Source organism: Lepus europaeus, chromosome 2 (genome assembly GCF_033115175.1).
Source record: "Lepus europaeus isolate LE1 chromosome 2, mLepTim1.pri, whole genome shotgun sequence".
NCBI classification, from domain to species: Eukaryota; Metazoa; Chordata; class Mammalia; order Lagomorpha; family Leporidae; genus Lepus; species Lepus europaeus.
In genome coordinates this window covers 152,662,476-152,689,701 of record NC_084828.1, presented here as the reverse complement: position 1 = coordinate 152,689,701, position 27,226 = coordinate 152,662,476, and the positions used below count along the sequence as shown (strand labels likewise).

At 51.5% G+C, this 27,226-nt stretch overlaps 1 protein-coding gene across 1 annotated transcript in view; it reads left to right on the top strand.

Moving 5' to 3' along the window:
- The window catches only part of TBC1D5 (TBC1 domain family member 5), a 625,580-nt gene extending 598,366 nt beyond the window's left edge, over window positions 1-27,214 (top strand). Inside the window, exons 20-23 of the mRNA XM_062215140.1 lie at window positions 6,637-6,736; window positions 18,877-18,956; window positions 19,690-19,833; window positions 23,658-27,214. Of these exons, the coding sequence (XP_062071124.1) occupies window positions 6,637-6,736; window positions 18,877-18,956; window positions 19,690-19,833; window positions 23,658-23,939 (606 nt within the window). The 3' untranslated portion in view covers window positions 23,940-27,214. The remainder of the gene's footprint in view (window positions 1-6,636; window positions 6,737-18,876; window positions 18,957-19,689; window positions 19,834-23,657) is intronic.
- The last annotated feature ends 12 nt before the right edge of the window (window positions 27,215-27,226 follow it).

The following is a 27,226-nucleotide window of genomic DNA, read 5'->3' as shown; positions in this document are numbered from 1 at the left end:
CCATTACAGCTATTTGGGGAGTGAACCAGCAAATGGAAGAGATCTCTCTCTCTCTCTCTTTCAAATGCATAAACAAATCTTTTAAAAAAATCATATTCTTTCTACACATGAAGAATGATGGCCATCTGTGCTCCCATTTTAGTAGTAAAGCCCTCTACTATGAACATTCTGTTTAATCACTTACTGAAGCTTTTTTTTTTCACAAGTTATTTCATTTTAAGTTTTCCTTACTATTTTTTATAAAGCACAGATTTGTTCCACGAGTATACAGTGTTGTTTAGAGTTTGATTTGGAATCACTTTTGATCATTTAAAAGTAGTAACACCTCATTTTTCACCTTGGTAATCACCTTTTACTTTCCTTTCTAAAATTCTTTCTCCATGATGCTATTTGCATAAAAACTTGATTTTCTTATTACCAAAATATCCACTGTCACTGCAGAAAATCCAGGGGGGCGGAATGAGCAATAAAGAAAGGAAAAATCTCTAATCTCACCACTGGAAGAATAACCAGTATAAATTCTTTGGTGAATATATTTCCATTACTTTTATGCACATTGATTTTCATAATCAAAATTATTCTTTACCTACTCCTTTGTAACCTGTTTTCCCAATTAGTATATGACATAGTATTAAGTGTTCTGTAAGAACACTTTTAAACCTTGCATGGTATTCTGTTCATGCATGTACCACAAGTTACTGAAGTCACCGGCCGTTAGACATTGAGGATTTATGTGAGGGTGTGTGTGTGTGTGTGCATTTTCCCATTGAATATGTGAGGATGATTCGAGCAGTTTTGTGTTTGCATGCATTCAAAATTCCTCGGAGTAATTTTTCAGGATTGGAGTAATAATCTAGAGACAACAATAAAGTCAACATTTATTGAGAGTTTACCACGTGCCAAGCACTAAACAAAGTATTTCATTTGGGAAATCTCGTGTAATGAGATCCTCCCCCAGTCCTGTGAGCTTACAGCTGTTACGGCTGCCAGGCTCCGAGAGCTTTGCAGAGTAGTCAAGACCGCAGGGGTGGTCAGCAGCCAGCCTAGCTGTGCTAGCTCTGGGGCTTGGGATTTGTGTTTGTTCTGCAGCCCGGCCGTAGGACTGCGCACACCATACCCCTTCTCTGTATACTGCCGCCGCGTCTCTGCTCCTCTCCCGTTTTATCTGGTGGTGGCTTCCTCTGCTGCTGCCGTATGCGTCTGGCTTGGATTCCATTCACACTGTGTGCGTGCTGCCCTTGTGCACACCACAGCTTCCTCAGAACACCCCCGGCCTCCCTGCTTTTTCCCCTTGAGACTTGCTGTTTCCTTCACTTCCCACTTCTTGTTCCCCCATCTGTTCAAGAAAGACTGGGCGTCTTTCCTGTCTTCCGGCTGCTATATTTAGCCCGTTCCTGCCGCCTGCAGTCGGCGTTGGTTCCCTTGTCTGCTTCTCTCATGATCTGAGGACACCCACTTCGACACTGAGCAGACCTGCCTCTCCTGCCCACCGAGTCCACGCCCAGAGACAGCGCCCCAGCCTGTGCGTGTCAGGGACAGTGGCCCCCACAGTCTGCAGGACCCCCGAAAGGAAGATGTGTGGGAAGGGAAGCTTTTCTGCCGAAATCTCAACTCCTGCTGCCTGGGTGCTGTGGCCCAGCCCCGTGACTGGTTGCTCGCCCGTGTGCCACATTCTGCCTCCGCCGCCTCTCTGTGACCTGCCCTGCCTCCTAAAACATCCTTGGTCATCATTTTTCTCTGAGCCAAACCCCACTCCTTCTTCAAGATCCCCTCCCCCAAAATGCTACCTCTCCAGAAAACCTGCCGTCATTTCCAGAGTCAGAAGTCGGAATTGTGAAAAATCTCATCACTCTTCTGCAGAACCAGCGAGAGTCTTCTCCCATACAGGTGTACAGGTCTCACCTTCTCTGACCTGTTAGAGGTCAGGGTCCCTGTCTCGTTCATCACTGTGTTTCCCACAAGACCAAACAAAGCGCAAATGAATCTGTTTGTTGAATAAATGAACGAGCAAGTAAATACATAATAAACTACAAAAACTTTGGCTGTTTTGAACCAAGTCACAGCAGAAAGAATGTGCAGCACTCTTAGAACATCCGTAAAATGCTTCTCTGATGAACAGCTGAGATATGGAGAATTCCGGGAGAAATGTGTAGAAGCATCAGCTGTTTGGGAGGAGTTGATGGTGGAAACAGCAAAGCAAGTTCAAAACCCCAGCTCTTCAGATTAATCGGTCAAAATGAAAACAAACGCACAACGGAACAGAGCCATCGTACCTGACTGATTTAGAAGGAAAGTGATTTAGCGAGCAGCTTGGGGCTGGGACTCAATGTTTGGTGGTGTGTTCACTTAAAGGGAACAGAGACGGGGGCTATCCACTGAAGGACCGCTGCAGTAACACACAGGAAGGGGTGGGCACGTAGGGAAAAGGGGGACCAGCGGGGCCCCGGGAGCTGAGTTCTCAAGCAGCTGTCGAACCTAGCACGTGGCTGGCAGAGCAGGCCATGTTTCCTGGAGGAGACTGTGAGAGAATACAGCACGCAGATTTGCTGAGAGGATTAAGCGTGCTAATCCATGCAAAGCTCAGTGTCTGGCACATTGTAATCACTATGGGGAGACTAGATGCTCGCTTGTGCTCTTCTGCAGAGTGGCCCTCATCCTCTGGCCACAGGGCTCCCAGGTACGGTTGGCAGAGTTGCCCACTGTGCTCTGTCTTTGGCCCTTACCTGCCTAATCCCCTGTCAGCCTCTTCCCTGGAGTATTAATTTGCTGTCCAGAACTGAGGCACTGATGGATTCCTAAGCCCTAATTAATCTTTCTGCGCTAAGCCACATGAAGGCTTTAAAACCGGAAACCAGGGTTTTCCAACAGTGAATCAAAACCTCCTACTTAAAATCCCTCGCACTCTTTTAACCTGATTATATAATTTTTAAAACCTGTTTACCACTGTTGAGTACCTGGCACCCTGTGCCAGACATCGTGCTATGTTCTCATTTCACTGCCTCACCAATTCTGCGAGCTGAGGGCAAGGACACCGAGAAATGAACGCACTTGTCCAAGACGAGCTTGTAACTTGCAGGATTCGAACCCATATGTGTCTACTCCAGAATTCCGCCGTGCCCCCTGCCACCCCTGTGATGGGACGCAAAACATATTTACAAAAGTAAATATAATAAGCATTTCTCTTCATTGTCTTATTTGCACATAAAAATTACGCTAACTGGTTGTTTTCATAAATCTTAAAGGCAATTAGCCAAGCACTTATTTTTGATTAGAAAGAACCAGCATAATGAAAACAAATGGGTGGTACTGTCAGTGTTGACGCTTTGTTAGCTAGGAGGCGTGTGGAGCATGAGAAACCAAGATAGAAATGGAAAATCAGCTCCACAATTTTAGAAGCATGATTCTTGGCTCTCTCTTTTTCTCTGGAATTATATAATATAGCAAGGAATAAATGACAAGCCACCCTGTTGCCTCCAAGTGATCCTATTTCTATTTATAAAGTCTCAGTGTTGGTTCAGGGCTTGGGGAATATTCTGAGATGAAGCGAGCTCCAGAGGGGTGATACACTGGATCTCCAGCTTCCTGCTGTAAGAGACTCTGCGCCCCTCAGCCGGCTTCAACCACAATAGCCCCCTGTTACCTCATACCCGGGGCTTTTTCATAAGCTTTTCTTTGAAAAAAAAAAAGGCTTTTTTAATTTTTATTTTTTAAATTACAGAATAAGTCTTAATTTAGAAAATAAAACTTGGGTAGTAATGCAAAGGGTTTCCACATACCCCTCACTCCACTTCCCGAAAAAGAAGGTTTAAATGAGAGAACGTTGTTGCCTTTTTCTGTCGTGTGTATATTGTGACAGACAGACTCTGTCTCAGGATTTACGTGTGTTTTACGCTTGCAAAGAAGGTCTTCAGTTGCTGGCACCAGAGCCAAGAGCGCAACAGCAAACTTGGACACTGTGGGTTTATATCCTGCGCGTTTCCCCAGCAGGTGCCCTGGCAGGATTCGAACTGCCCCGTCCCCCTGCACAAGTTGTGTGCACCACATGATGCAGAGGGGCCCAGACCCATCACTGTCTTCATTGCAATAGTGTTCCTGCCCGGACGGTAACAGGTGAGGCACAGGAGGCCCACTTTGAGCGACGCACTTTCTTCCGGCTGTCCAGCGCCTCCCGACCAATAGGCTGTGCCTGTATTCTCTTCAGTGTGTCCTTTGAAGTTCTTCCCTCCCAGCTTTTACGCGGAAAGCCGACCGCACAACGTAAAGCTGTTGAGGAAGGAATGAGTGCCAGGCATTAAAGCTCCCAGAGGCGTTTGTATTTCGAAAGCTGCAGTTGCTAATCCAGAGAAACTCATGCATAGGGGAAAAGATGGCTTTAAGCCAGGGAGCATTGCGTTCCTAGTGCCCTTTGTCTGCCTTGGGCCGGCGGCACCCCAGCTGGTAGCCACAGGCAAGGAGAGGACTGGGCCCTGTGTTAAAGACTGTCGGTCCCTGGGGCCCTTCCACACTGGGGTGGGTTTGGGTCTTGTGTTGTAGAGGGACAGGAGGCTGGGACCCGGATTCCTAGAGCACTGTTTCTTACCTCACTAGAAGACTTCGGTGTACACAAACACATCCTGGAGCTTCTCCAACTTCCAGTTCCAGTTTGCTCCTTGGGAGCAAGGCCTGTGACTTCAGTGTTCCCCAAGGTTCCAACCTTAGGCAGGCTCAGGGTGGGTGGAGGGTAGCTTACGGTCACATGACCCATTAGTGGCAGAACCAGGAATAGAACTTCAGTTTCCTCGTCCCGTGTCCTGGCTGAGCGTTCTTCCCATCCTCCCACCAGTCCCTTAGAACAACAGCTCTGTGGCTTCGCATAGGTGTGTGGGTCAGGAATTCGGCCAGGGCTCTGGTAAGCTGCACTTCTGCTCCACACACTGCTGACCAGGCCACTCACTTGGCTGCCTGCAGCTGGGTTGGACAGACAGGCCCAGGAAAACTTCAAGCGCTTGTTCAGAGCCCCCCAGGGCCTCTGCCTCCCTGCACGTTCCCTCCTCTCTGTGTTTCCAGCCTGAACTTCTCCACAGCCTGACAGCTGTCGTCTCTAGTGAAAGCAGAAGTCGGCCGGCCTCTTGAACTTGCCCTGCGTTGGCACAGTTTGACTTCTGCAGCGTTCTCAGATTCAACGCAGTCCAGATTCAGCTGAAGGGGAGATCCATTCTCCTCCTGAATGAGTGGGGCAGCATGGATGTTGAGGAAGGGAAGAGAGTGATGGTGACCATCTTTGTAGACTAATCACAACCATAGTGAATCAGCAAATGTCATCTTCTTTGTCTTAATCCCTATAAAACAGGCAAATTCAAGCCTACACAAAAACACAGAAGCAGAAAAATGTCCAGAAACACCCCATTCTTTTCCACCCCATCCTTTTCTACCCTGATTCCTGGTCTGAAGAGTGAGGAGGGGGCAGCACCTGCCCTACCCATAATTCCTTGTGATCAGCCTTCAGCTGAGCTACTTCCAGTGGCATTTGTCCTCAGACGAGGGTTGGTGAGGCTGCTGCACTTAGGATTTGTGAAAACATGGTCAGCGCGTGTGTGATCCTGCAATACACGTTACACAACAAGTCGCCGTCTGCTGTGTCTGTTTTCTGTGTCGAACATTTCCACGCATAGTCCCAAGAGCTGCTTCTTCAGGCAGCAGTTAAAAACTAGGCTTCTCAATGCCGCATCTATATGTTGTTCAAACAATACACCTGCGGGTAACCTTTTCAACTACTAATTTCCCTATGCAGGTCAACTTACAGTGCTTCTCGCTTCGGCAGGTTTTTCCTCCCTTCTTTTGAATGTCACAGAGAGTTGTGATGGGCAAAGACAAGCCTGGAAGACTGGAAAACCAATTGTCCCACCTGGCCCTGCCCTGGCAGCAGCCTTCCTGTCTGTTCTAGCTAACTCCTTTTAAAATTTCCTAAATGATGAGGATTATTTTGTTGCTCTGAGAAAAATACCCATAATCATCTGCATTTGCCTGGGAAAGTTTTTGTATGGATTATGTTTTCCTCTAGAATAAAGACTTTTTACTTCTGTTACTGTTCGATTGTCTTTTAGCACTTAATTGTTCAACCCAGAGTGCCGTCTCCTAGAGACAAACAAATAACTGAGTGCTCTAGTGCCGTAACCAGGGAGGGAACGTAAGAACAGCCGTTTATAGGCTGCTGGGCAAAACTTGTCTAAGTGCTTTGGGAGATCTCACATGCTAAGAGATTGTCATTGACCAGGAAATGATGAGATTTGTCTCATGTAAAAGGAAATTTTGGGTTTCCCAATTGTGTGTGAGAAACAAATGGAATGTTTTTGTACCAGCTGCCTAAGGAGGTAGAGGCCACTGAAATCCAGTTTACCCTCCTAAGTTTGTTACTCAGTCTTTATTGAATATATTTGATGTACGTCTGCTATACAGGGTTGTACGTGTAAGCATCCACACGTGGCCCAGAGCTCGGTGATGGACGTGATGGGCTTATTTTGTTTATTTGCTCTTTGTTTTCTCTGGGTTTGGAACGAGATTACGCCTCTTCAGAACAGCCCAGATCATTGGGAGGCCTGGGAGGATTTCCTTTTGCTATATAAGAAAGTTTTTCTGTCTTGATTCCCTTCGTTTTAGGAAGAAGAACTAGAAGCCCAGATTTCCTTCCTTCAAGGACAGTTGAATGACCTGGAGGCCATGTGCAAATACTGTGCCAAGGTGATGGACACGCATCTTGGTGAGTGAGCTGAGCCGGCCCTGGAAACCGTGACGGGGCAGCAGGAAGGGCTGTCTGTTGGCGTTTCTGTGGTTTCTGTGTGCTGGGCTGATGCCACGTTCTTCACGCACGGCATCTGGAATCCTCACAGAGGCCCTGTGGAGGAAGCACTACTGCTACCCGTGCTGTGCAGCTTAGGAGACCCCAGTGCAGAGATGCAGGAAGTGTCCCCAGCATTCAAAATCATGTCCCCAACTTAACACCTCGAGTAAGTGGCATGGAAATTCTGATCGCCGCTGCTGTACCTTTCGTAAATGTCTGAGTACTGCACACCGAAATGAGACGCCGAGCTTTCAAGATCAAACAGTCAGGTGTTCCGCTGTGGCAGCCTGTCCGCAATACGGCTGTGGTGGTTAGCTTGGTGATGCTCTCTTTATTTTTTAATTATTTTTTAACCACTTGCCACACACATATGACCTTTTCTTCTACCTGCGCTTACATTCTAAGAAGTTCAGTTTGCGTGGGTCGTCCGTAGCTTGTACCAGAAGGTCGTCAGGCAGTGCTGTGCGTCCGTGAACGGTCTGTGTTTTGTGGGAGGGACAGTCTCTGCTGGGTCACGTGTGTATTGCTTCAGGGAGCCCATGCTTCTTGCAAAATTTCTTGTCATGCGGATTGTGGCTGTTCTTTAGCCCATTTATGGAATCCTTCCTTTCCCCACTGTCTGATGTCGAGCATCTGTAGCTTGGGAGCAGATTGGGAGAATATTGTAAGAAACCTGGATGTGTCAGAGCTGTGAGAGAAACTGAGGAGAATCCAGGCCTCTTCCCGATGGCAGGGCGCTGGGAGTGGCTCGGCTCTGGGCTCTTCCCTGGAGGTGAACCCTCCACCTTCAGACCTCCCATAAACAAGCTGTCAGCACTAAGCACGGTTCGGGTGACCAAAATGTGTGATTCGCATGGAGCCGGGACCATACTGGCCTCACGCACGTTAATAAATGGTTCTTAAGGGTTTGAAGAGAGGCAAGTTGAAGTGCCTGGCTGGTTCCCCGGGGGATGTGCTGTGGGCAGCTGGCTGGGCCCAGTTCTACCCTCAGCCTCATTTCTACTGTTTGAAGCACACTGCGGGGGAGGGGCTCAAGAGGCAGGAGCAGCAGGGGAAAGCCTGGTGGGTGACAGTGGGTGGGCTGTCATCACAGCAGGAAACAGTGCCACCTTCATCTGACCCCACCCCTTCCAAATGCTGTTCTTTTGCTGCCTGATAAGCACTGGGCTTATGGGAGCTCCTGTTTCTCTAATAGCAGCAGCCTTTAAATGCACCAAAAAGAAGTAGTGGAGACACACTCCGCATGTAAATAGGATATTTCATATGACTGCTGTTGGTTAAGCAAATAGCATTGTAATTTTAAACGGTATGTGTATTCTTTGCGCTTTTGACTACTTGGGTGACCTTTGCCTTACTTGATTTGGGCTTTGACCTAAGTAGGAGAACAAAGAAGTGATTGGGGGAAAGATTTACTGGAACTCTAGAAAAATCCTGTTAGGAAATTTCCAAGTTGTTTGGTACACACAGCAGCTTTTAAAGCAGCTTTGCTTAAGCCTCAGAATGTGCAAACAGCTCTTGCTCTGATTCTGGTCTTTCAGTCAGCACTCAAAGAGCATTTTCTCATTGCATGGGAGGCGGAGACACTTTAATTAAAATGGAAAGAAAAGCCCATACCAGCCGTGAATTCTCAACTCATCTCAAAACTAGATCTGTATGTGTGTGCGCGCGTGCGTACGTTTCACGTTCAGCCAGAATCCCTTCACAGGACCGACGACTTCTCCCGTGTAAACAGCCTGGCTGGATTTTTCCAGGGGTCGAGGGATGCGGCGCAGAACCCCACGTGCGTTTCGGTTCATGTGTGTAATTACCCGTGGTTTGTTCGAAGGTGCTCCTGTGTTGCAGGCACTTTTGATTCTAAACAGGGACTTGAGGAAAACATAAAGATGAAGTGAAGGGAACCTCTTGATTTTGATTTATTTGACTTCCATTACTAATGATTTTACAGTCCAGCTGTTGTGTTCCACATGATGTTTTTCTGTTTCTGATTATTAAAGTGCAACAAGATTGTAGCCATTGAAATATCCATTAGAAAAGGATTGACTGTAACATGATAGTGCTTTAACCTTTATAAAGATTAAAATGCCGCTTTATCCTCACCCAAGCTGTTCAGGACGGGTCATCCGATAGGAGGATCAGGCGGCAGAACAGTGTACCAGGTCACCACTAACCCTGGTTGCCTGGGTGGAGGGACCATCCTGGAGGGACTTCCCAGGAAAACTCACCTCCCATGCTTTGGAAAATGGCAAATATTTACGGAAAATCTGAAGGAGGGCAGCCAGGGAACATGTGAGCTGCTCATAGACAGAACAGGCAGGAGCGAATGGGCGGGGAGGCGTGGCTAAGAAAGAGGGGAAGGGCAGCCTCATGGGGCTTCAGAGGACCCAGGGAGGAATCTAGGCTCTGTCACTTTATAAAGTCTGCCTATGAAAGTGTTCTCCCGTGTGAGGTGGAGATCCAGATATCTACCGTGCCAATTTGTTGTCAAAATCTATTTGTAAGCCATGGCATAGGGCATGGCCTAGAGTGGGGATTCAACACAGATCATCCCCTATCCCCTGACCTGTGTCTTCTCAGGAAAGAACCTCGGAGGCTCATCCCACCCGTGGCAACTCAGCTGAGTGCTGACCTGTCCAGGGCCCCACAACTAGTTAGTTGAAGAACCAAGACCAGTCCCATGTTCCCCCGCACCCAGCTGGATATTCCAAAAGATGTAAGCCATGCTGGAATTTGGGGCAGGGTGGCTCTAAGATAAGACACATGAGCTCCTTGAGCTCTTAGGAACGGTCTTATCAGAACCCAGCGATGCATCCACGCTTGGCGACATGAGCCCAGCATGCACAGGGCCACAGGCTTCTGCTGGGGCTGTGAGAACTCACTGGGAGTTATTTCTCCTAATCCTTCCCTAATGTCAGTTATTTTCACTAAGTTCTGTTCATCTCCAGAGGACTCCTTATCATGTTTTCATCATGCAATGAACACCTTAAAATATCAAGTACTGTTCAAGACTGTTCTTATATGACTAGTAGCAGAAGTATACAGAGATGCTTCTCCGTTCAAAATTCCTTGGTGGCACCTGCTCCCGTAGCCCTTTAATTATTGAGGAGATAAAGTTGACAGGCTAGTGCTACTTCTGCATGGCTCTGGAACCCAAAACTGAAAGGGTATTTGTTTTGTCAAAACTACCAACATTCTAATTTGACTGCCTTCATAGAACTGAACCGTTGAATTCAAGGATTTAGAGAAAGGAATTGCAAAGATGCCTTTTGTTAAATCTCCCCTTTTCCTGTGAGCCTCAGAAGACTGTATTCTGTGTGTTCATTTCTCTGTTGTTGCCATCACTCCCCTTCTCTTCATGCTGACAGTTGAGTTGAAAGCCCGTGACAGTAGTAACCTGTGTGGCTGCCCTCGGGCTATTTTTAGATTTGCCACACTTCACACATAATTGCGCGTGGGTGAGCAGCTGGGCCGAGCTGCCGGCTGTTTACCGGGAGTGTACGTGCGGCTCACCCGCTGGGCGGGAGTGTAGTACCCACACCCGCCTGCTGTCTCCATTGCGTTCTTTGGTATGTAGCCACTGGGTTCCAGCAGCTTCCCTTCTCCGCGGTGGTTTGTACACAAGGGAGGATCTAACGCAGTAAAGGTTTCCCAGGCTCACCGAGAGTACCATAGCTCACAGGATCTTGGAATGGTAAAGGTGTGAAAGCCCTGGGAGCCTCTCACCCAGTCTGTATTTCACAAATGAGAAGGCAGAGGCCCAGGGGGGATGCGGAACAACCGGCCAGCGAGGACTCCGGCCCAGATCCCGTCCGTGGCGTCCCTCTCACGGGGGCTTCTGCTGAGGCCTCCCTTCACAGGATTGGATTTCAGATGCTCTGCTGTTTGCTCGCATCACTGCTGATTCTGCACTTGTCATAATATTTACCTGAGAATTATCTAAAAGAGGCCAGTTTTTAAAACCCGTCTATCTGCCACTGTAAGAATCTTATAAATCTGACTTTCTGGTATTTCTAAAAAACAGCTTTCAGTGACATCTTTGGGAATGTTCAGTAAGGCAATTAAGTACTGACATTTGAAGAAGTGGGAAGGAAAACAGGATCACCAGAGAGCTTCTCTCTCAATTACGCCGAGATCAAAACTTTGCATGATTGCTTTAAGCATTTTAAATAGTCTGTTTAATCGTGAATAGCAGGGTCCTCTGTACAATGCAAAGGAGCGCTTCACCTGAGGATCTTGGTAGAATCTGAGGATTCTAACTGAGTCGGCCTGATGGAGGGAGTGAGGGGTAGCATGAAGAGACTCCCGGGTGAGCAGGTGTTACAGCCCAGGACAGGCTTGGAGCAGTAAGGAACAAGAGCACTCAGAATCATCTGGGTGTAACTCAATGAAGTGTCCATAACCCTGGTAATAGATTCCTAACCCCGCGCTTCAGGCGTGTGTGCACTTGAACTCTGCACAGGGAGCTCACCGCCTCCCTGGGCATTCTGCTGTAGCTGTGGTCTTATGTGACTCAGAGGGTTCTTTTTCTGAATGTGTTCCATTCTAACTGAAGTCTTTTCTTCCTGGTTTTGTTATCAAAAGACATGTAACAACTGGTCAGCATGTTCCCTGTTCCAACCCTAAACATGTTTAGGAAAACTTCGCAAACTGCACAGAACCTGTCTCCCCAAGGGGCAGCGTGCCACCACTGGGACACCATGGCCTCTGCACAGACTCTCCTCTCCCCTCATTTGCTTCTCCCATTCCCTCTCACTCTTCTGTAAGAGGGACCCAAATTGAACATCATTCCCTGTCTCTTTTTAAGCATATGTAATATCTAAATTCTTCATCCTCATTAAGCTTATTTTGAGATCAAAGTGTACCAGCATTTGACTCAGTCTCTCTCTCTCCCTCCCTCCCTCTCTCTCCATCTCTAACTTCCGGAAGTGGCTCCTTGATGTATTCCTGCTCTTAACAGATCCTCCTGTCAGTGAAACCTTCTTGGGTTGAAATTCGCAAAACACGTCCATCTGAAACCCACTGCAGTCTTATTTTACTAAGTGATATAATTTTAGGTCAATCTTAGTCAAACTGTGTCCTCTCTCATAACTCCCAAATGAGGGCAGGATGACAAAACCCCAGATTATTTCATATTAGTACAGCACCAGCTGTGTCTGCTTTTAGTTCTAGAATTGTGTACTCTCTCAGAGGCACCTCACAATTACTGGGGCTTAGAGACCTCTGAAGTTTAAAAATATACAACTCAGCTCTTTTCTTGGTTGACCCTAGAGTGGCAGCTATGTCACAAATACAAAAGATCTTACTGTCAAGAGTCCCGCTTCTGTGACACCCTCTGGCTGTCAAGGTGACAAATGCTCGCAGCATAACACACCAAGCACTAGAGATCAGTGAAGGGTCGGACCTCGGTGTCAGGCACACTCAGCGCATTTAGGAGAAGCGCTCAGGCCTGAAGACAGACCTTTGGTGTGATACAGGTATTTCCCTCGTCTTCCCTTGCATTTTCGTTTTCCTAAGTCATATTCCTTGCCCAGTGATAGGTTGGAGGTCTTCACCCATTCTGGCAGCTGAATACAAAATCGGATCCTTAATCATGTTTTCTGTGCAATCCGCTTTTTCCTTTTTAGAAAACTCTGACTGTGAAATGCCTGACTCAACACCTGCTAGACCACCAATGACTCTTCCTTCTCCTCACCAGCCGCCATCACTTCTCAGTCCAGGGTCTGGCGAGTCAGATTGGTACCCCCTTAATGTTTTATCTAGAAATATCTCACCTTCCTCTATTCCTTGGGAGATAGAAATTGGCCCTAATGCTAGCAGGAGAGCCTTGCCTCCATGTTGGTCACTCAGCCCGCATTTACAAAGTACTTGTGTGCTTGCTTATTCATTTATTTTCATTTTATTTGAAAGAGGGGTAGACAGAGAGAGGTTGTATCCGCAAGATCTGGGTCTGGGCCAGGCCAAAGCCAAGGGCCCTCATTCCAGATCCCCCACATGGTGTCAGGAGCCATGGCCAGCTTTCTCCCAAGGTGCACATTAGCAGGAAGCTAGACTCAGAATCAGAGCCAGGACTCAAACCCAGGCACTCCGACCTCGGCAGCTTGGGCACAGGTGCGATGGTTTCAAGGTGAGTTGTCCCTGCACCCTCATGGGTGTAATCCCCAGAGGCTTAGGTTAACGGTATTAACAGGGCAGAAACAATCCAGCTATGGTCTTTAGAGACAGAGCCTTCAGGAAGTGATTGGCTTAGACTAGACGGGAGGGTGGGGCTGTGATTAAGTTATGAGAGGGAGAGAGGCCACGTGAGCAAAGCATGCCGGCCCCTGCTGTGATGTGACGCAGCCACGGGGAGCCCTCGCCAAACCCTCTATCATGCTGTTGAGAAACACTGGCAGTGACACATCACTTGTGATCTCAGATGCTGGCGAGGAGAGGTGGGGCCTGGAAGTAGCAGGGGTTGGGGGAACAGAGCACCACACTTGGAACAAGAAGACCTCGGTCTAGGGTTTGCCACTCAGAACTGCAGCTTCAGGATGCTGTTGGTCTCTGAGCCTCACCCTTGACTTCCAGTTCCAAGAGTGCAAGCTGAAGCAGCAGGGAGTAACAGGAAGTAGAGGCGTGGGGAGTTGTGAGGTAGCCTTTGAAGCTAAGGCGGAACGTGGCAATGTAGGGAGCAGGGCCCTTCTGGAAGGGGGGGTGGGGATCGCATGGGCACACAGGGATGCGCGCTGTGTCTTGGAGGCCATGTGATGAAATTGACACCCAGTGTGCTCCCAAAGCTGCCTGCTCCCAGGCTCTGGACACCTGTGGCATCCTTGGCTAGTGGCCATCTCTTCCTCCATTGCCACTCTGGGCTACCTCCCCCAGGCCTGCCTCCCTGTTTTGTGACGACCTGCGTAGCTGCTCCTCAGAATCCGGGGAAGGCCCTTTGTGAGAATCTGAAAGCTCAGTGTAACTAAGTCTCTGTCAGAGGTGAGAAAAGCCTCAAAGAGCGGAATCCAGATGCTGCGTGTCTAAGGCACCAGGGAAGGAAGGGATAACAGTAAGGGAGGAGCTGTGCCAGAAGCAGACAGCCTTGATTGACCCATTTCATGCGCCCAAGAACATTCTGCAGCAGGCGGGTTAGTGATGCACAGAAGGTCATAGCCCAAGGTCATCAGCGCTGAAGCGTTGGTGCCATGGCCAGTGCTCTGGAAAGGTCTCGGGTAGCAGGGATCTCACAGGCTGTTTGGTGTAGAGACTGAGGAGACAGGGATCGTGCGTGCACATTGTGCATTCGGTCGCCTCCACCCCAGAATAAAGGTCACAGCGTGGCAGTGAGCGTCGTGCAAGCTCCCTGCTGTGCCTCTTCTTCTTTTTTTTTTTTTTTTTTGACAGGCAAGTTAGACAGTGAGAGAGAAACAGAGAGAAGGGTCTTCCTTTTCTGTTGGTTCACTCCCCAAATAGCTGCTATGGCCAGCGCTGCGCGGATCCGAAGCCAGGAGCCAGGTGCTTCCTCCTGGTCTCCCATGTGGGTGCAGGGCCCAAGCACTTGGGCCATCCTCCACTGCCTTCCCGGGCCACAGCAGAGAGCTGGCCTGGAAGAGGAACAACCGTGACAGAATCCAGCGCCCCGACCGGGACTAGAACCCGGGGTGCCAGCGCCACAGGCAGAGGATTAGCCTAGTGAGCCCCGGTGCCAGCCAGCTGTGCCTCTTCTTATCTCTGTTGGTGCCGCCTGCCTGATTTCAGGGTGGCTCTGGAATCACAGATCTGAAATCCAGCCCTACCTCCAGCTCTTGGCGCTTGCGTTACCTCCGACACCAGACCCTGCGGTTCTGAGCCTGGCTCCCTTTCCTGCAACAGTGATGGTTGTCGTGGAGAATGGTTGTTGGGTGGTAAGCCAAGTCAGGTGACCATGCGGAGATGAATTCCGAGTCCTGAGTCTACAGGGAGCAGCGGCTGTCCCGAGCACTTAGCTTGTGCTGTGTCCCCTGCTCTTGACAGTGATCCTACAAGGTGGGGGGGTTTATACACCTCAGGTACAAGGGAGTTCCGTAACTCCGTAGTTCCACCTCCATTATGGACAGGTGTTCGCTCTGCCTTTGCCCCCCACCACGACCCTGACAAGGCGCATGCTCTCTTCACACAAATCATTGAAAAAACACTTAGATGGAAACTCTTCTATTCAAATGTTGAGAAAAACACCATTTTTAAGCAATTGAAAAGGTAATTTTTGTGTCATTTCCACCACCTTTCAAGTTAGAGATCTGCGCCTGTGGCCTTGACATTTCTTTCAAAGCAGTGGAGTCACCATGGGACTGTGCTGCGGATGAGGCTGTTGCAGCCATTTGATGAGTGAACCAGTGGAAAGAAGACCTCTCTCTCTCTCCCCCGTCTCTTTCACTCTTTCTCTCTAACTCTGCCTTTCAAATAAATCTTTTTTAAAAATAGAGCTTTATCCTTGAAATTAAGTGAACAGTTCTTGTGTATGTGGTCTTTCAGGGGAGATGGTCCTGGTCATCAGTCCTAAAAAGTGGTAAGGTCAGAGACTTGCCAGGCAGGCTGCACCATGGGCCACACTACAGAGCTGTGGGCACTTCTCCCTGCCTGGGTGCACCTGTCGTGCACTGGGTCCTGGCCAGCTGCAGTGCACCTCAGGCCGGAGCCAGCCTAGACCTTGACATTGTGTTCTGCATGCAGGAGAAGGCTGTGGGGGCTGCTCACCCTTCATGGAGGAACTGGGTGGTTTCACCCATGTAACAGATAGGCAGTGTGACTGCTGTACTGGGTCAGAGATTGTCTACAAAAATCTATGTCCACCTGGACCCTGGGACTGGGACCTTATTTGCAAATAGGGTCTTTGTGGATGTAACCCACTAAAGATGAGGCTACCCTGGGTTGGGGGGGGCGGGTTTTCCCAGCCAGTGACAGTGGCCTTAGAAGAAGAGGGAAGTTCGGACACAGACCTCCTGTTGGTGGAGGCCGACCTGGAGTGGTACACCTAAAAGCCAAGGTGCGCCGCGGTGGCTGGAGGGAGGCAAGGAAGGGTTCTTCCCTAGCACCCAGTGGCAAGGAAACCCTGCAGCCCGCAGAACGGCAGGGGGACACTCGGCTGTGTTTGGAGCTTCTGGTACGGAACTTTGTTACCGCAACCCCAGGGAGCTGTTTCTACAGCCGCAGACAGTGGCAGTGTAAACAAATCCTGAGGTGTTGTTTTTTTTTTTTTTTTTTTTTTTTTTTCCCAAATAAACGAGGCCCAGAGGTAGGCGGTCCAGTCAGGGCCGGCAGCTCCATGATGTACTCTTGGCTCCTTCTTAAGCTGTGGTCTTCAACCACGTACTTGCAAGATGACCTGCGGAGTTCCCGGCCTGCATTTCGGGCAGGAGGAGGGGCAAGAGTAGAGACCAAAGGCAGGCACTGAGTCAGGGCCCCCGACCCCCCCCAGCCGAGGCACTGCTCAGCAGGGCCTTCCGGGGGCTTCCGTGACGCCTCAGCCAGGCTCGTGTCACGTGGCCGACCTCGCCTGTGGCGAGAGGACCGCCCAGTGCTGCCTTGAATCCAGTGGAGGCGGGCCTGTGAGGAAGGAGAGGAGCAGGGGGCGAGGTAGCCCCCACCGCCTGCTACCTAAGAGCCGGTGCGAGAGTGAGGACCCCGCTGGTCCAGGCTCAGTGCCAGTGGAAGGAACTTCGGGGCATGGAACGTTCTTCCCACTTAAGCCTTGAGTTGTCTGTGTCCCCTGCTCCCAACACACCTTGATGTCTGTTCTCATCCCCACTCCTTCTCAGCCCACCCTGGGAGGCTCCCAGCCCAACAGGGCATCACACAGAAGATGGCTGGGACCCCTGGGATGTGGGCTTTCCCACAGCGTGGCCTGCATCTTAGTAAGTTCTCACGCAGTAAACCTGCGTCTCCAAACTCGGGTGATCAGAAATCTGACTATAAAGTTTCATTCCTGCCACGGCAGTCCAAGCGTTTGAACTTGACAGTTGAAGGCAGCTGGGTCTCTCAGAGGTTAACCATCTCGTCTGAGCAAATGCCCGCAGTTAATTTCTCCACTCTGTCTCTCAAGCCACAGCAGTGGGACAAACTAAAGGTGGCCGTTCTGTCCTCAAAAAGACCTCCAGCTCTGGGTTTTGTCCATTTCCTGCGGTTGGTTGTTGTTAGTATCTTGTTGAGTAGATTCGGTTTTGTTTTTTTATTGAGAGGGAACAGGTTGTTACAGGCTTTTAAGGAAACCAAAAACATTCTGACTGTGCCTATTCCATTCCCATTCAACTTGCAGTGGTGCATTGGCACAGGCCCAGCTATTGCCAAAAGCTGTGGTCAGGTTCTCTGAGCAGCAGAAGCTGCTGTGGCGGCCGTGTGCCACGGGGACGGGGCCCTGCTGGCCTGGGCGCGGGACCTGTTCCAGTGGAAGAGTCCAATGAGCTGTCAGGCAGCAGCATGTGGGCGGTGTCAGTCTTTGCCTTGCTCCTCACTGGAAAGACACAAGTTCCGAGAGTGTTTTCCATTCATTCAGGCATTAAGGCACCCTTAACCGTGTTAGTGCACCAGGAATTATTGTAAGGCCGGACAGCAAACATCTTGAGTGCAAGAATGTCTTGGAACTTCTGTCCTATCAGCAGGAGAAGGATAATGAACGAGGCAGCAGGTGCCAGCCAATGACAAGGCTCCCAACCACAGCAAAGAGATGATTGGCAGAGACCGTGGAGTGACTTGGGGGCTGCGTTCCTCTGGGTGGGCAGGAAGCCGCTCTGAGGGGCAGCACTGGAGCAGACAGCTGAACAGTCGGGGGGCTGTCGCTCTTCCTGGGCCAGCAGGACAAGGAGTGCTGGCTCTGCGTCCCCCTCTGGGAGGCACTGAGCAACCCGGGCGACATTAGTGCCAGGAGGTACAAGGGCAGCCGTTCAGTCCAGGAAGCCCGGGCACAGACTGCAGCAGCTCAGTTGAGTGAATATCTAAAAATATAGTAGCAAAGGGGCGGGCGCTGTGGCATAATGGGTAAAGCCGCTACCTGCAGTGCCGGCAGCCCCTATGGACGCCGGTTTGAGGCCCGGCTACTCCATTTCTGATCCAGCTCTCTGCTGTGGCCTGGGAAGTCAGTGGAAGATGGCCCAAGTCCTTGGGCCCCTGAACCTGCATGGGAGACCCAGAGAAAGCTCCCGGCTCCTGGCTTCAGATCTGCATAGCTCCAGCCATTGCGGCCAATTGGGGAGTGAACAAGTGGATGGAAGACCTCTCTCTCTCCTCTCTCTCTCTCTCTCTCTCTCTGTGTGTGTCTCTGCCTCTCCTCTCTGTGTAACTGACTTTCAAATAAATAAATAAATCTTAAATATATTTATATAGTAGTTTGTAAGACATTAAAAGTGGGAACTTTTTTTTTCAAAACTGATAGAAAATAAGAAAGCAGAACTGTTAATGGAGTGTGCACCTGTTTACCATCTTGCTTTTCAAATCAGTGCACCCATCAGCATCTTTATTAAACTGTTTCATTAAGCCCTCCCACACCCGCCACAGAGCTGGGCCTCACCCTGGTTCCCCACTGCTTCTGTGACTGAGTGAGCCCCAGCCCCTGTAGGGTCCTGTGCACCGGCACCTTCAGCGGACTGTGCCTCGCCGGGTTGGCTGTGTTTGGGGGGGCGCCCAAGGGTCGGAAGGTGGCTTGGAGGAACGAGCCCCCGTGCACTCCGCAGGCGGCGTCCGCCAGGGACAACCTGTCCTCGCATTTTCCTGACATGGCAGCGTGTTTTACTGCTCTCAGCCCTTAGAGACCGTCTCTTTATGAAGTTCAGTTCCTGGTCGGGGAGGGGGTGAGACGGCCCTTCCTCTGGAAGCGCCCCTTGCCCGTGCACTCGGAGGGTAGCTGGGCACTGCAGCCGCCCCCCAGCAAGTGCAGCCACGCCTGCCATGGTCACAGCTTAATGTTGGCGGGGAGGCTGCGCGGCCCAGGCCCACGGCTGCCCTCTCTGCTCCACCCGCAGCTCCCGCTGGCAGAGCACGGCTGGTGGGACTCGTGGTGGGGAAACAAAGCCAAACACTAGACCCAGAGCTTCAGTCACAGAATGTCGTCCTTCTGCTTTCAGTAAATATCCAAGATGTGATATTACAAGAAAATTTGGAAAAAGAAGATCAGATTCTCGTTTCCTTGGCAGGACTGAAGCAGGTACGTGCACGGCGGTGCCACTGCTGCTTTGTGCCCCCTAGGCTGCCTGCTCAGTGCCTGCTGTGGGCGGGGCTCCTCAGGGCCTGGGGACCGGATCCCAGACAGGACCCCTGATGAATCCCCACTCCTTAGGCCTCTGCTTCTCCAGCGATCACGTCTGACAACACGCAGCCCACGTGGGGTTCCCATGACCCATGCTACCCCCGCCTCCACCAGACCCATTCTGTGTGTCCCTAATCCAGAGCAGGTGTGCTGGGACCCAGCATCTCCTCGGAGCACAAGTCGTGGTCCGTCCCTACAGCTGGCTCAGACCTCACCCTGCCCCTGCCCCTGCCCTGACAGGGCCATAGATGCCCCTGAACGAGAGTGTGCTGCTCCAGACATGCACAGCTGGGATGAGGCCCCGCCCCGACACTCCAGGCTGTTGGGCAGGGTTGGATGTGCAGGCCACCAGTGCTAAGGTAACTGCCTAGGGTGTGGCACCCACGTCTGACCCTGTGAGAACCTGGCCGTCAGTGCCTTCACATTGACCTTGCTCATGGCTAAGTCAGTGGCTTTGACGAAGTTGGATTTTTTTTTTCCCTCCAGTATTTGTTACGGTAAAATGCTAGCATCCATAGCATTTAAAAATGGTCGTGCAAGGTGGCCTAAAAGTATGGGAGGTTTACCTAGTTTACTAGCACTCACAAACTCACTCCTCTTTTTCCTTTATTTCCTTCCTATTTGCAAACAGATCAAAGACATCCTGAAAGGCTCCCTGCGTTTCAACCAGAGCCAGCTGGAGGCGGAGGAGAACGAGCAGATCACCATCGCTGACGACCACTACTGCTCCAGCGGCCAGGGCCACAGCGGCCCAGGGCCCGGGGCCCCCAAGCAGGTAGGTGGGAAGCCAGGTCTCGGCGTGGGTTTTGGTCAGAAACTCCCCGCGGGGGCCTGCATCCCCCTAAGCACAGGAAGTCCCACGTACACTTTCCTAAGGCTGTCTGGAGTGGATCTCATTGGCCAGAGCCCTTCTCGCCACACCGCCTTTGCTGTCCTCACAGTGAGGTCCCCTAAGGCAGGGCTCAGCGGTCAGTCGTTTCTATAAAAGGACCAGCTAGCAAGTGTGTTGGGGTTCGCAAGCCACATATGGCCACCTCTGTCACCCGTTCTTTGTTTTTCTTCGGGGTTTGGTTTTACATCCCTTTAAAATTGTAGAAATCACTCTTAGCACGGGGCCGTACAGAAGCAGGCCAAGGCCAGGTGCAGCGGAGCTTCTGGGCCGTGCTCTCGGGTGTGCCGGCTGTGAGTGGTTTATCCTGGCAGAGCACAGGGTTTCCAGCTGGGAGGATCTTGGTGCTTTCTCGCGTGCTTGGTGCATCTGCAGGTTTTACGGGTGAGGAATACGAAGGCCAGAGAGGCCACTGGCTGACCAGGCAGCAGGCAGCCGGCTCACCTTGCACTGGCTGTCAGGGCCCCTGGCCCAGCCCCAGCCCGGTGAGCTTCAGCGCCTCCAGCTGCCACGCTCCACATTCATCAGAGAAGATGACAAATTGCTCGCTTCCCGCCTGTATGTTAGACTCCCAGCAACGTGTTTTAGAGATCAGCTTACAAAGTTCCATCTCGGAGAAGGAACGCCAGCCAGATCTCATCGAAGTCACTTTCTCAAAGGCTAGCCTCCGGCTGCTGAATTTTCCCGTTGTTAGGGTACTCTGCAACAAGAGAGAACTCTGGGTAGCTACATCTTGGAGCTGTATAAGGGCGTTGAGCCCCGCGCGTGCAGCGCTGACATTGCGAGTGCAGTGTGGCAGCTTCCTCCCAAGCCCCCCTCTCTGCACAGGTGTTGTGTTTTTCAGTCATCACTGACTCCTAAATGAGTCTTAAATGTTGGTGTGTGCGTGGACCCACCCACCACCATTTTTAATCAGCAGGTTTATTTAAAACTGGAGCGTGGTTGTAGAGTTGAGTATATAAACTCACTACAGAAAAAGACCTTTTGGACACACTAGTGAATCTGCCCGAGTTACGTGTTCTTGACTGTCTGGGCTTTGCAATTGTCCTGCCTGGATTTCATGTTTGTCACAAGCTACCACTTCCCACCACTGCCCTAGTGCACTCCCATGTGTGTGCCCAGAGTGAGCTGGCCATGAGCTGCATGAGGGAAGAAGTAGATGGTGCCCGTGTTCCAGCCAGGCCTCACCCCGCACAGCGACCTGAGCCCTTCTGAAACCGGGCTGATGGACCCACAAGGGTTCCCCTTCTCTACCCCATCCCCATGGCTGTCAGTCAGCAGGTTAGCAAAACAGCAGGCATGGGAAAGTGTATACTGGGAGTGGAAAAAGCCACTCTGCATCCCTCCCAGCCCAGCGTCTGTCTTCCACACACTCCTTTGGAAACTTTCTGATGAGCGTACGCAGTGGAAGACCGGACCTTGCGGGACCCTGGATGCATTCGGCAGCTTCCTGGGACTCGGGCCCCATGTTTTTATCTGTGTATTCTCTGATAGTACAGCCAGTAGCTGCATGTGTCCATTGAAAATTCAATCTAGATGTCTTAATAGAACTGGAAGTTAAGATTCAGGTGCTCAGTCACAGCAGCCACATGTAGTTAGGGGTCCTGGACGGCCCAGTGCTGGTCTGCACGTGGGCTCACCCACTCCCACCCTGATCCTGAGCCCAAGCTGAGACATGAGCTGCCTTGGGGGAGACGGTCAGACAGAAGGAAGGGAATGCGTGGGAGAGGACTTGAGAAAGTTTGCACAAAGTGTAATTAAAAGATGGGTATTTTGGTCCCAGAATTTTGAAATCCATGCATAGCTTTTTCATAGTATACATTTTCCGTGAGCTTTGTGAAGATCCCTTGCATTTTGGCGGTCCTGACCAGTTTTAGGTTGACAACCTTTGCTCATTGTGCAGTGTGTCCCTGTGTGGGGCAAGAAGAGAGGACTAGCAGTAAGGAAATTTCTGTAAGGGATGTGAATGGCCCTGGCAGGGCTACGGCTGCTATGAAAATCCATACAGAAATCATCTCTGACTCTAGGAAAAAAAGTTTAGGTGGGAGCCTGGAAGAGTAGGGTCCTTGAATGTGGTTTGTGAGTTGGCCAAGCATCAGGCCTTGGTCTGGACTTCTCTCTTGATCTGTACAATTAAGGAGCAGGGCAAAAGGGTTCATTAAAGAAAATGGTTGCTGACGCCCTGTCAGCTCTAATTCGCTCTGCCTAAGCCAGGCTGTGACCCTTTGTCTGAGAACTGGGGACAAATGTGCCAGATAATTAGAGTACCGTCAGGGCCCGCACTTCCTTCTCAACCCACGCTCTGGAGCGTCTCTCCCGTGCAGTCTTGCCAGCGTCCTCCCTGCGCGTGGCTGTGCACTCTCTGCAGTAGAGGCACCACTCTACAGATGGGGTGCCAGTGTACACGCCCGTCTTCAACCCAAGATAAACTCCCACAAGCGCATTCCAGCCGAGAGCCCTGTGCTGTCGGGAGAGACCCAGGTTTTCTTGTCCACAGAGCAGCCATGTAAACACGGTGTCCACACTCTGGAGACAGGAGGTGAGCCGGAGGCCCTGTGTTCCCCAGTGGTCGGGCGGGGGAGGGGCCTGCTCCCCAGAGGCGGCTTGGCTCTGACCGGTGTGACTTAAACAGGACAGTAATGGTGACAAAGCTGGGTTTCTTGACTTGCAGCTCCAGAAACGTCAGTCCTAACCAGACAGCCTGGGCACCATCTGGAGTCACACCCCTTCTACCATTTCTCCTCACTTCTGTAGCAGTTGATGTAGAAATGGAGTATGAACAGCTTTCGAATTTGTGATGGTTGTTCCAGGACTAGGGTGCTCAGGCAGTCCTGTATCTGTTCACCAAAGACACCTGAGCCATTAGTTAGCCACACACCTTTCTCCACCTCACCCTACCCCCTACCCCAAGCCGTGTCACCAGGAAAGATGTGAGGTTCCGGCAGGGGCCTGTCACTCAGACAAGAGGCCAGACTCTGCACACAGCCCACGGGAGGCCTAGGTCATGCCAGCCAGCAGGCCTGGGGGCACTTGTGGCCAAGGGGCTCCTTTCAACTTCAGACCTCCGTGTTAGCGCCACCATGTAGAGAGTAGGCAGTGGGGTCAGGGAGGCAAGTGCGGGCCCAACGTCCATTTACACTGCCCGTGGGTGCCCTGTCCTTGCCACCATGTGGCACAGGACATCTGTGGTCAGACTCTGGCTTTGCTCACCCAGAGCCTTCGCTATGGAAGTTCCTTACATTAAAAAATAAGAAGCCACTCCTGGTTGCTTGAAAGGGAGGAAAAGAATTGTAGACTACCTCAGGCCTAGCTCTGGACTATCTGCCGTTATACTTTCCAGTTGCCATGCTGAGTTGTCAAACTGCCAGTGACCACTGTTACCCCAGGAGACCCCACGGTCACGCACAGGATGAGCGCACCATCACACATCTCCAAGCTGCAGTACAGCGGGCCCCTGAGAGCAAAGTCAGTGCAGACCCGGCGTCCGATTCACTTCCCTGCACTCACGGCACCGTGACCACCCTGGGAGGGAGGCACGGTCCCCCCGTTTCACAGATGAGAGAATTAAAGGTTCCACACCTGCTGGCTCTGGGCTCCGTGCAGCAGGTGCACCCTGAATCTCCGGGCGCGATGCTGTCCTCTCACAGGGCCCCTGCGCAGTTCTCCGCGGTTGCTCCTCTCACCCACCTGACCTTCCGGCTGCTTCACAGGCCTCTTCCGAGATGCCCGGGCGCGCAGATGGAGGAAGTTCCGAAGACTTCATCCTGGTTTCTAAAGAAGACGAGGTGGGCAGTGCCAAGGGGCCCTTCTCAGGCCAGGCCCAGCCTCTTCGCACCCTCAGAAGCACAGCAGGAAGAAGCCAGGCCCCAGCCTGCTCCCCTCTGGTCCTCTCGGACCCGCTGATGGGCACAGCCTCTGCTTCCAGCTCCAGCCCCGACGATGACAGCAGCAAGGACTCCGGCTTCACCATTGTGAGCCCCCTGGACATCTGAGCGCAGTGCCCAGTCCTGCCTCACAGGCCCCCGGCCGCCCCCTCACCAGCCCCCGGCTCCTCCTGGGGAGACCCCTCCAAAACCAATGCTTCTTTCCTATCATGCAACTGCCGTTGGCCCAGCCCTCTGAACCCTTTAGAGAGAAGCCACACGGCCACAAAGCACGCAGACTTCGGGTCACCAAGATGCAGACGGGGCTTTCTGGCCCGTCACCTAACCCCCACCTCACCTTTGCTCTGAGTCAGAGCCGAGCCAGCGCCCAGGATCACGCTCACTGTCAGGAAAACACAGTTAGACTCACTTGTCCTCTCTCCCCGCTCCCCAACCAGGCAGTTGCCGCCTCCACCCATTACGTTTCCAGGGGAAACGAGTTGGTTTCAGATCTTCCCTCGGGCACAGGAATGTTGGTTGGTATCAGGAAAGCTTTCCCTGTGGGAATCTGTGTCTCAGATTCCCTGCCTTGGGAAATGGCACAGCAGAGCCAAGTCTGATAGAATAAACTAGAACTAGCCGAGGCTCACGCCGGGAAGCCCCATTGCTGACCTCTGAAACTTAAAATGACTTTAGAAACAGGGTTTACACTGAGGAATCATCTTTAGGTGTGCTGTGGTGGTAGAGTTTTGGTTTGTTGGAAAAGAAGTTTCCAGTCCTTGGGCCAAGTATATTTTGGTCATCATTGTTCCTCCTTAAAACAATTGTAGGCACCTTTTGAAATCTCTCACAGCCGGAAAGCAAGGCGTCTTTAAGCAAGGCTTTGCAGCACTGATTTCAAAGCTGTAGCAACCTTACCGTCCTGGAAGGGAAACGTGACCCCGACGTTGTGGGAGAAGCCGCTCTCAGTCGGTTTCCTGGTCACGTTTCTCTAGTTTGGGGACTGCATTTACCTGTCGAGTAAGAAGCAAGGGAAAAACCCAAGTTCATTCCCATCCCGTCGGAGTCCCCCATTGTCTTTAAGGTAGCAATGACAGGGAATCGACCCAGCATCCCTTCGGTGTGGAGCAGGGCTTCCTAGAGAATGTTCTAGATGTCTGGAGGAGGCAGGATCCCCGCACAGCCCCTTCCCTTGCTGGGAGCCAAGTGTAGGAGTCCCGGGGCCTGTGCCCAGCTGTGGGCTCTGCATCCTGGGCACTGTGGCCAAGAGCAGGTCTGACAGGCTGGCGCCTTTGGCACTGCGCAGATTAAAGAGGCCCCGCTGCGCGCTGGCTTAGGAGACTGATGGACACAGTGTCCCATGGGCCCATTCACTGAGCAGGACGCTTCTGCCCTGCTGCCGGAGCAGGCATTCCTGCTAGGACAGGTCGTGACTGAAGGGGGCGCTGTCGTGCCCCGTACCAGGGCATCTGGCTCTTTGGGCCTTGGCTGGGAGGATGCAAGGCCTCCGTGCAGTGGACGCCAAGTGAGGATGGCAAGGCCTCGGCGCGGTGGAAGCCGAGTGCGAAGGAAAAGCATCCCTCCTACTGCTGGCCACGGATGTCTCTCCTGGCAAATGCAATGGTGACGGGACAGCGGAGGTCCTGCCGAAGGCTCTGTTCAGCGCCGCCACCTGTTCTTGGGACCCAGCACATCACTGCTTTGCTAGGTGCCGGGGCTGTGTGGCCTTCCCGGGCTGGGCGGTTGCTCAGCAGGGCGCGAGGAAGTTGCTGCCAGTGTTGTTTATCCACTGCAGGACACTTGGTAAGTGCCAGGGTTGCATACGGTGAGCAGCCTCACCCCTACGCAGGGTCGGCCAAGGGCTACTTTCTCACACAGGACTTGGCTTGGAGGCGCTGGTGTTTTCCCTGCTAAGGTGAGAAGTGCAGAGCTGTCCCCGCTGGGGCACTGGGACCTCAGTCAGGAAGCAGCCCTGGTGCCATTTGCTCACGTCTGGCATGCCCCTTGCCCCGAGGGCTCCAGCCTCAGTAGCCGACCAGCACTGGGCATCCCCCAGGCCAAGCAGGCCCTGTAGCCGGTGGGTGTTCAGGAGTCACAGAATCGCTCAGGCCTGCCCCCCAACCCCCAACCAAGGGGCAGGCCCTCCTCTTGTACTTTTGGGCCGACGCCACCTGACAGGTGCGGGTTCTCAGAGGTAGAGGTGTGGCTGCTATGGGGCCCACTGGCCCACCCCTCCCCAGGGAAAGAAGCAGGACAGGGCAGCGGGCAGAGGCAGTGCCACACCCAAATGCCCATCGGGCCACGGGGCTGGAGAATTGTGTTACTATCTCTCTCCTAAGTGACTTTCTTTTATTCAGAGTTGAACATTGTTTGCATTTTTTATTTGTTACAGTGCTATTAAAGAATGTATGTTCCTTTTTATTATTTTTTTTCAGGTACTTGGGTTTTTTTTAATTGCACATTTTTTAAATCCTGGATATATGAAACCTTTTTGTTTTTCTCTAACAAATGTGGTAATCAGTGGATTCCTTCTTGTGTTTTGATTTTTTTGATTATTAGCAGTTGAACATTTTATACACGTACCATTTAGATGAACTCCCGTTGTCATCTCCTTTTTTTTATACATGCCCCTGTGTGCTTCCTACATTCCTGTGTGATCCGATTGGAAATTTTTGTCAAGATTTCCCTGTGTAGTACATGCGAGAGCTAAGGCTGGAGAAAGTCAGTTACCGCTTTTGCCTACTTACGTGTCGCCAAGGGGCCATGTGCTTTACACGTGTAACTGTACTGGATTATTCTTCCAAAGATGACCCCTGCTAACTGTAGCCTGCAAAGCAAGAACGTTAATGCCGAACGCGTGACTGTGTCCCTGCAAGTGAGCCCCGGCCTCGCAGGACCCGCCTTCTCGGCCGGGGCCGACTTGCATACGAAGACGCTGGGACAGTGACGCTGTCTCCAGAGCCGACCTGCCCTAGGTGACCTTCTGGAACAGGAGTGTATGGAGGACTTGGGGCCGCATGGGCCCCCCTCGCCTTGCAGACAGCACCCACGGAGCAGGGCCCGGGGGCCCTGGAGCAGGGCTGAGGCTGCAGGACACAGGTGGCAACAGCAAGGCGCCTCCCGCATGCGGGCCAGACTTCGGTTTGCTCCCTCTTTACGACATTGAGGAGACGCATCAAGTTCATGTAAACAGGCTGGAGACCATGTTGATGTTAAGTTGTCGTCATAATTTTTCTCGCAGTAGCACAATTGACTTGATTCATGGAGAACTCGGTTGCGTCATTTCTATCCTGTCGCTTTTTCTCACCCGCCGTTATGCTAGAACTCATGTTGATTTAAGCAATGATTTATCCTTTTGGCAAAGTGAGCCCTCTCCGTATGATAGAATAAAAGACTAATGTGACTCTGAGAAAGTG